Genomic DNA, 9,900 nt, shown 5'->3' with positions numbered 1-9,900 from the left:
ATTGGGCCTGTAGCATGCTGGGATGAAGGATTACCATGTTAGTTCAAATGAATGACCTTGATCCACTTTCAACCTAATGTCCTTGTTCGACAATCAAGGTCAGAGGCGTCATATGTTTAAATCTTTTAATAGGTTCTTATGAAATCTTAAGATTACAAGTGTTAGATTAATAACAGGTGAGCGATGCAGGCCCATTGGGCCTCTTGTATAGTAAGCAGAATGATAGGTATAGTAAGCAAAATGACAGTTATATAGTTAGCAGAATGACAGTTATAGTAAGCAAAATGACAGTTATATAGTAAGCAGAATGACAGTTATAGTTAGCAGAATGACAGTTATAGTAAGCAGAATGACAGTTAAAGTAAGCAGAAAGACAGTTATAGTTAGCAGAATGACAGTTATAGTAAGCAGAATGACAGTTATAGTTAGCAGAATGGCAGTTATAGTTAGCAGAATGACAGTTATAGTAAGCAGAATGACAGTTATAGTAAGCAGAATGACAGTTATATAGTAATCAGAATGACAGTTATAGTTAGCAGAATGTCAGGCATTGTTAGTTGAATGATAGTTATAGTTAGAAAAACGGCAGTTATAATGAATGTTATGACAGTAACAGTAAGCAGAATGACAGATACAGTTTGTGGTATGACAGTTATAGTTAGTGAAATGACAGTTATAGTTAGTGGTATGACAGTTGTAGTTAGTGGTATGGCAGTTACAGTTAGTGGTATGACAGTTAAAGTTAGTGGTATGACCGTTGTAGTTAGTGGTATGACAGTTATAGATAGTGGTATGACAGTTGTAGTAAGTGGTATGGCAGTTACTGTTAGTGGTATGACAGTTATAGTTAGTGGTATGACAGTTATAGTTAGTGGTATGACAATTGTAGTTAGTGGTATGGCAGTTATAGTTAGTGGTATGACAGTTGTAGTTAGTGGTATGACAGTTGTAGTTAGTGGTATGACAGTTACAGTTAGTGGTATGACCGTTGTAGTTAGTGGTATGACAGTTACAGTTAGTGGTATGACAGTTACAGTTAGTGGTATGACAGTTATAGTTAGTGGTATGACAGTTACAGTTAGTGGTATGACAGTTAAAGTTAGTGGTATGACCGTTGTAGTTAGTGGTATGACAGTTACAGTTAGTGGTATGAAAGTTATAATTTGCAGAATGACAAGTCTTGTTAGTGTTATGAGTACAGTTAGCAGAATTACAGGTATCGTTAGAGGAATGACAACGGAATGACAGTTTTAGTTAGGAGTGGGCATGATAACTCTATGGATGGTTTTACATCAACTTGATTAGCTTGTCAAGGCCTCTGCATTAGGAATATTTCCCTAAATGCTTGTAAAAAGTGTTGATTATAGTTGTCTTGATTATGTTTTTCACATCAGCTTCTGTTATTGATATTTTCCAATCTTACCTGTGTTATTTTTGTACAGTTGACGTCCTTACCAATCTTTCGACTTCATTTTTAATTGAGTGTTATGTTTAAGGTAGAGAGTCCCAGCAGCCTTGGTTCGTTCAGGAAAATAACTTTCCAAGTCTGTATTCAGTAGAAAAGTGGTGGTATTCTCTGCCTCCAATAACACCATTCCTGACATTCCCATTTCCGTCTTATTTTGAGACATTGTCTTTCCATTTCTGTGAGCCAAAATATTGCTAATACCCCCACCTTGCCCTGTACACTCAGTCTATTTTGAGTGTTTTGCCCTTCAAGCTAAGGTGTTGGCAGTAGACTCATTTGAACTCAGAAACATCGAAATGTGTATTTAAAAAAAAACCATGAATCAAGATTTTTTCAAACTGTATTTGGAAGTTTATTGCAAGAAGAGTTTAGTTTACTGGTTGAATGATTTACTTGATACTAATCAAAGTGTTTTAGTTTAACCTATTCTTTCTAGATTAGTTTTGTTTCCTCTAACATTGTGATACTGTTGGTAGTACTAACATTTCTTTAACCCTTTCACCACTGTAACTCATAATGAACACATCCAGATCAATGCATGGTAGAGTCTACTAAAGTGACATAGGGATGACAGGGTTAAGCTTTGCCCCACTCCTATTACATTAGCAGTACAAGGACACATGTATCAACATGTTTAGATAAACAAACACTTGAAAAATAATTGGACGTTTCAGTACCTTCATTTACAACTTTTCAGTCCAATAAACTTAGTCAAGTTTTATTTTGCCATGATTTAATAATTGTTGTTTGCAAAAAGGCAAAATTGAATGATGTTTTATTATTTTATTTGTATAGGGTTTAATGTCCTTGGAACAGCCAAGGTCATATGAGGACGGAATAACTTTTGAAAGTTACATCTACATTAGTTCATTAGTAAACGTCACAGGAGTTTCCCATTGTTTTAGGGCATTCTTATACTGCTGTTAAATTGCTGAAAGTAGTCACTTAATCATTGTCATGAATATGTTAACAGACACAGAACATACTCTGTACCTGGACTTGCTTTATCATTGAAATATTGAAAAAAAATATCATTTGAATTTTAAAAATACATTTCTGCAAAATTTGTTCAGGGCATAAGTTCATTGATAATTCTATAAGGAGATAGGGTAAAGGGCATAGGATCATTGATAATTCTATAAGGAGATAGGGTCAAGGACATAAGATCATTGATAATTCTATAAGGAGATAAGGTAAAGGGCATAAGTTCATTGATAATTCTATAAGAAGATAGGGTAAAGGACATAAGTTCATTGATAATTCTATAAGGAGATAGGTATAAAGCTTTTCATTCTCATTTCTGTGTGTCCTATAATTAAGGAGATCTGTTACTGGATTGTGTATGACATTATATAGTAGGAGATAGGATGTGAGATTCTGAATTTTGTTTTGACATTGTATAAGGAGGTATGATCTAAATTTGTGGAGTCTCTATCAGACATTGAATGTTTATATCAAAGGCAATGACAGCAATTACCTTTCAAGCTTTAAATGAAGATTTTTGTAAATGCTTACAATATGTAGGCAGTCGTACTCTGTCCTGTGCGTTAAGTCTAAGACTTTACAATGTGTATATAAGGTAAAAGACGTGTAAAATAAGGTATAGAAGGAAAAAGGACTATGCTTAACCATTTCACCACTGTAAACCATAATGGACTCATCCAGATCAATACATGGTAGAGTTTACTAAAGTTAACATAGGGGTGTCAGGGTTAAGTTATGTGATAGTTTATCTTTATGTTTATGTTTTAGGTGGTAGTTTTGTATTACAGTAAGGCTATGCTATGTGTATAGTTTAGGAGGTAGTTTTGTATTACAGTAAGGCTATGCTATATGTATAGTTTAGGATGTAGTTTTGTATTACAGTAAGGCTATGCTATATGTATAGTTTAGGTGGTAGTTTTGTATTACAGTAAGGCTATGCTATATGTATAGTTTAGGAGGTAGTTTTGTATTACAATAAGGCCATGCCATGTATATATTTTAGGTGGTAGTTTTGTATTACAGTAAGGCTATGCTATATTTATATTTTAGGAGGTAGTTTTGTATTACAGTAAGGCTATGCTATGTGTATAGTTTAGGAGGTAGTTTTGTATTACAGTAAGGCTATGCCATGTATATATTTTAGTTGGTAGTTTTGTATTACAGTAAGGCTATGCTATATGTATATTTTAGGAGGTAGTTTTGTATTACAGTAAGGCAATGCTATGTGTATATTTTAGGAGGTAGTTTTGTATTACAGTAAGGCTATGCCATGTATATATTTTAGTTGGTAGTTTTGTATTACAGTAAGGCTATGCTATATTTATATTTTAGGAGGTAGTTTTGTATTACAGTAAGGCTATGTGTATAGTTTAGGTGGTAGTTTTGTATGACAGTAAGGCTATGCTATGTGTATAGTTTAGGAGGTAGTTTTGTTTTACAGTAAGGCTATGCCATGTATATATTTTAGGAGGTAGTTTTGTATGACAGTAAGGCTATGCTATGTGTATAGTTTAGGTGGTAGTTTTGTTTTACAGTAAGGCTATGTGTATAGTTTAGGAGGTAGTTTTGTATTACAGTAAGGCTATGTGTATAGTTTAGGTGGTAGTTTTGTATAACAGTAAGGCTATGCTATGTGTATAGTTTAGGTGGTAGTTTTGTATTACAGTAAGGCTATGCTTTGTTTGTAGGAGATGAGGACCGTAGCAGTACAACTGTCCCTGAGACATCCTACTCCAGCAGTGAGGACGAAGACTTCTTTGATGCTGAGGACTTCAAGTCTACTCCAAAAACAAGCCCAGAGTGAGTTACTTAAAGTTAAGCCACTGAAAATGATAACACTTCAGGGTCATTGAAGAACCAGTCTCTTGAGCTCTTCAAAGGTCCTCAACCCCCCTCCTCAAAAATGTCCTCTTGGGAAGCCATGAGAGGGAGCTTCTGTGCAAACACCTCAAAGAGACATCAAAACATGGTGTTAGTAAATTTAGATTTAGTCAAATATTATTATTGGTCTGCCAGGCACCGGAATGCTACCTCTTGACCCTGCTATCCTAGGCTCTTTTGGGTGCAGACAACTTTTCAGCAAATTCTTGAATGATTGATCATGATTGTACTTGATTGTGATGAGCTGATCAAGTTATTACTCCCAGATCCTTCCTATTGACTGATATGCACAAAATATACCAAACTTATGTGATACAAATTATAAAAGTGTATATATGCATCTGCAGTAACTTCTGTCAGGGGTACCAGCACTCTCTGTATATAACTTGACAACCATTTCACTATTTCACTGTCCATGGATAAAATGATACGGTAAATATAACTTGTAACATTGTCACTGCAGTAAATCAACATCATCGTCTTTGATGACAACACCGAGCCCAGAAGGTGAGGAGGAAGAGAAGAGAGCCCCCCCACAGATCATCGCGTCTGAAGACGACTATTTTGATGGTGAGCTCAGATACATCTTAACAAATTAACAATCTGCTCTGGGTGCCTGCAGCATGGTATTCAGTGAGATAGCACCATGAAGTCGGCATTAGATCCGCGCTATCACAAGGAGACAAGCACCAAAATACCCTGTCTCCTGCATACACACATGCAAGCACGCATACACTACACACATAGAGGCACGTCCTTAAATGGCCTTGTCTGTTAACAAAATTAAACTAAACCAATCTTGGTGTTCAGCTGAAGAATTAATAGATATTTTTAATTACATCTTCTGTGTCTGCTTCCATTATGTATGCACTTGTCAAGGTCATTACAAGGGGTCAAAGGGGTCAAAGGTCAATCGATTTACAAAACTTCAGAATGATTTGTAAATATANGTGATGATATTTAGTCAGTAGCATACTAGGATCAAGGGCTACCAAGTTTGTTTAAATGTATGACCTTGAATCATATTCAAGGTCACAAGGAGCAAATATGTTTAAAATATTTCAACAACTTGTTCTGAATAACCAAAAGGCTCAGGATGTTGATATTTAGTTAGTAGCATATGCTGGGATCAAGGACTACTATGTTTGTTAAAGTGAATGACTTTGACTTATATTCAAGGTCACAGGGGTCAAATTTGTTTAAAATCTTTAAACAACCTCTTATGAATAACCATGGGTCCCAGGATGTTTATACTTTGCAAGTTGCATCCTGAGATGAAAGGCTATACAATGTGTTCAACATAATGACTTTGTTCGACTTTCAATCGCAGGGGTGAAATGTTTTAAAAAAAAATAACAGGGTCTTTTGAACGAATTTTAATCATAAAAACTGATATTTTGCCTGTAGCTTTATTTTAGATCACTTTTAAGGTTACAAGTGTGAGTTTAAAACCAGGTGAGCGATGCAGGCCCATTGGGCCTCTTGTGTTTGAAGTACATGAATTTTCTTTTTTCTTTTTTTGTTGGTCAAAAGTTCAAATTGTTCTTGACATTAAAGGATTTATCTTTCTTTTTTTTCAGAACTGTATGATGAACGAGATACTGAGGAATGTAAGTTGGTTTGTCCCTTTTATGGGTTTTACTCAAACATATATCACCAGCTTTTAAACCATGCCATACAGATGATTGGGAAAATATATTTAATCATAAATATTTATTTGGTCAAATATTTTGACAAAAAAACCTATTTGTTCGGAATAATAAGCTGTGTGCTCAATGTTCAGTATTTCTACAATGTATACAGAGTCAGATAACGTATACAACAAAGTTTTACAAGACAAGAGAGTGAAGGGTTCCAGGCTCCGATTCTGGTTTCTGTGAGAGTGGATTTATAAGTGGTGGTAATATTTTCAGTGGGCTCCCTGGAGAGTCATGGCAGTATTATAGCACACCTGTTATCACAAGTGAGAATTGGGATGGATCTTACCAAGGTTGTGTTGCCGACATTCATTCTGGAGAGGCGGTCACTACTCGAGATGTACGCGGACTTCTTCGCTCACCCAGATCTGTTTATCAAGTATGTACTTAATTAACATTTGGTCATATTTTCAATTGACTTACTTTTTAAATTCATATGGTATACCTCTTTAAGTATTGCACACAATTTGAAGAATACTATATTTTTAGTGTCATCTCAAAAATGTTTCTTGTTTTATAAGCAAACGAAATACTGGTTAATCCGGAAATATTCAACCCAGTCAAATTTCCGCCCTTCACCGGTATAATCTGTTTTCATGCATTGTTCTTTTTGCCCTTCTCATTTTATCACTATGTATAGTGTGTTGTGTGCTTATTTTCACTATCGTGATAAATTCGCCCTCATTACAGAGGGCAAAAAAGGCAGAAGTGAAACTGTGGCGAAAAATTGCCAGTATACAGTATCTGCTATATATATATATTCAGGTGGTGATAAAATAGTCTTTCCTTTTTCCTCTGTGTCATTCTCCTGAAGAACAACACATTCTATATCGTGTGTCAAAAGAGAGTGAGCTAGCTGTTTAGCACTATGATTAGCGATTAGCAGTCTAACTGACCACTTAGGTTATAACTGACAACTGAGGTTATAACTGACAATATAACTGACAACTGAGGTTAAATAACTGACAACTTACGTTATGACCGATCCAGGGATGTACGATAATACAATGCATGGTTTCCGAGATACAAATTTCCAGAACAAAAGTCACATGATTTGTTGGTCACGTGGTACATTTAGCGGGGGCATGTATGAATGTGAACAGTAGTAAACCTAATTCATTGCAGTGTAAGAATAATAAATTTTCATGGAAATGGTCAAAATTTCACATCTTTCATCATAGGGATAACTACTGACTTGTGCTTGCTTGTCTGATAACCGGATTTTTTTTTATCTCGGAAACGACGTATTGTACATGCACAAGTTAATCACACCTGGCATGGTTACTAGAGACCCAAACATGGACACCCTATCTCATATTTACTACGTTCAACATTTTTGTTACTAGAATTCCTGACATGGACACGCCTGGGGAGAGAATGATACAGTTGGTCCGCTGGTATCTGTCAGCCTTCCACGCTGGCCGTAACAGCGACGTAGCAAAGAAACCTTACAACCCTATTCTGGGAGAGACATTCCTGTGTCACTGGAACATGCCAGACTGGCCAAAAACTACGGTAGTTATGTGTAAAATATAGATGGAAAGTCAATCATAATGGCCTCGTTTTGTTTTGTTTCATCAAGATTTGAAAAAATATTGTTGAATGAGATAGAAATGATTTGAAAAATTAATGTAATTCGAAATAATATTGGTTGAAATCAAAGCTATTTACAGTTTCATTGGGAAATTCTTTTGTTAATAGTTTTGATGTGAAATTCTTTTGGTTACAGTTATGATGTGACACTATTCTGTGTAATGAATAAATCTTTTTCTTTCTATAAAAAAAGGAAATATTTTGGTGTGAAATCCAGAGGCATAGTCAGAAAAAGGTAGTTCATAAACAGAAGGACCCACTTGCGAGCCATGTAAATCAATGTCAGATATCTGGACATTGTGGTTGAGGTTCCATTGACTTTGTCNGGAGGGGGGGGGGGGGGCTAATGAAGTCAAGTTTTTTCCAGGCAGTGTTGGATCACCACCATCAATAGACTGTTGTCTATAATAAGGTTGAAGTATTTATATGGAGTGTAAGCAATTTGCTGAACCATATTTTCATATTTTAGGGGCCAAAAACAGCTTAATTGGACATGGTTAAAGTTTTTGGGCAAGTTTTTTTGCGTAGTGTCGGATCATCACAATCAATAGGCTTATGCCTACCTATTATAAAGTTGGAGTATAACCAATGTTCTGAATTGTATTTTGGTTATTTAAGGGGCCAAAACTGGTTGGTTGGACTTGGTTAAAGTTTTTGGGCAAGTTTTTTTGTGCAGTATTGGACCGGCCACCATGATCAATACGCTGTTGACTATTTCACGTTGGCTGGTCATCTCTTCTTACATGTTAAGGTACAGCAAAACCTTGTTATATTGCCATCATTTGTTCAAAGAAATGTTGGTGTTATAAACGTACAAGGAATTCTTAAGTAAAACATAACTAAGGGACCTGAAAATATGTTGGCGGTAAGTAAGGTGGCAAATGAAATGACGGGCATGCATTATATCAAGGTTTTACTCTACATTGGTTTCTATTGATATTTGCTATTTTACAATATAAATCACCAATAGGCGAGCTATGCTGTTCTCCAACAGCTCTTGTTGTCTTAGGTGTTGCTTTTCCGGCGAAAGTATAAGTGCTAGATCAACCAAACTTGGACCGTAGCTGCATCTTTAGTAATATATCTTGACCCATGCATCAAATACTGGATGCAGCCTACCTTTCATGGTCCATCGACTTTGTCAGCATCTCAATCAACATTAAGTTTTTGCATTTAAGTTAGTTTCTCTAAAGGTATAAGTGCTATCCAACCAAACTTGGACCATAGCTGCATCTGAAGTAGTACATCTCGACCCATGCATCAAATCCTGGATGCAGCCTACCTTTCATGGTCCATCGACTTTGTCAGCATCTCAATCAACATTAAGTTTTTGCGTTTAAGTTAGTTTTTCTGATATGTGCATTGATGGTCAAAGCGGGGAATAGGCGAGACATATCAGTCCGAATGGCTCCTTCAGTAGAATGTCCCTGTACTGAAATATCCTTTATCCAACATGTCCATCATATCTGTTTCCCGGGTAGAACTGGTTTACTCGGAGGTCTAAAAAGCAGTGCAGGTGTACCTGATTGACAGATTGAAATATCGCTGTAGCTATAAATCCCATTCTTGCTGAATAAATATAAAATACACACTGCCTTTGATCTGTTGACAGGACCTAGCAGACGATGGTCCAGTTCCTTGGTCATCTAAAGAAAACTTAGCATTCATATCAGAACAGGTGTCCCATCACCCGCCTAGTAAGTACAGGATCGTGTTTGTGTCTCTTGGGGCTGCAACCATATATCATATCTTATCGTATCGTAGTGATCGCGGTTCTTTCTTGTATATCATATCAAATTGTTTTGTTTGCCTGTATTGCTATACACTAACATTACCGAAATTATCAAATGTTCTGATATTTTTTTAATCATGCAGTGCAGATGTGGTCCACTGTGTAGTCATACGCAGAAGTACTGAAAATTATACAAAAACATATTCTGATAGTATTTACTATTGAAGTCTATGACAAAACTCAAAAATATCGTCTTGTGTTTCTGTTGCATATCTGCTGTGTTGTAGTCTAGTAAACTCAATAATGATAGAATTCATTTTTTTAATCGTGCAAAATATTGACACAGCTGATTAGAATAATTTGTTGGAGTGAGGGATTCACACGGCACATGCTTTTCCCCCTTTTCAAAGATTATTACTTTCGTGAAAAAATGATTCATCATCTTCGGTGTTGTTCTCAGTTTCAGCATTCTATGCGGAACACTACAATAAACGGATTTCATTGGATGGATACATTTGGACAAAGTCCAAGTTTCTCGGGCTGTC

The 9,900-nt window shown here is 36.0% G+C and overlaps 1 protein-coding gene across 1 annotated transcript in view; it reads left to right on the top strand.

Annotated features, from left to right (window-relative positions):
• LOC110445211 (oxysterol-binding protein-related protein 9-like) overlaps nt 1-9,900 on the top strand; it is a 34,466-nt gene that overhangs the window by 15,052 nt on the left and 9,514 nt on the right. The window contains exons 10-16 of the mRNA XM_021489718.1: nt 4,141-4,252; nt 4,797-4,903; nt 5,914-5,943; nt 6,247-6,409; nt 7,377-7,545; nt 9,236-9,320; nt 9,816-9,900. The exon at nt 9,816-9,900 is cut by the window's right edge and continues 1 nt beyond it. Coding sequence (XP_021345393.1) covers nt 4,141-4,252; nt 4,797-4,903; nt 5,914-5,943; nt 6,247-6,409; nt 7,377-7,545; nt 9,236-9,320; nt 9,816-9,900 — 751 coding nt within the window. The remainder of the gene's footprint in view (nt 1-4,140; nt 4,253-4,796; nt 4,904-5,913; nt 5,944-6,246; nt 6,410-7,376; nt 7,546-9,235; nt 9,321-9,815) is intronic.

This window comes from Mizuhopecten yessoensis, unplaced genomic scaffold, assembly GCF_002113885.1.
Source record: "Mizuhopecten yessoensis strain PY_sf001 unplaced genomic scaffold, ASM211388v2 scaffold2111, whole genome shotgun sequence".
Taxonomy (NCBI): domain Eukaryota; kingdom Metazoa; phylum Mollusca; class Bivalvia; order Pectinida; family Pectinidae; genus Mizuhopecten; species Mizuhopecten yessoensis.
This window is presented reverse-complemented; position numbering and strand designations above follow the sequence as displayed.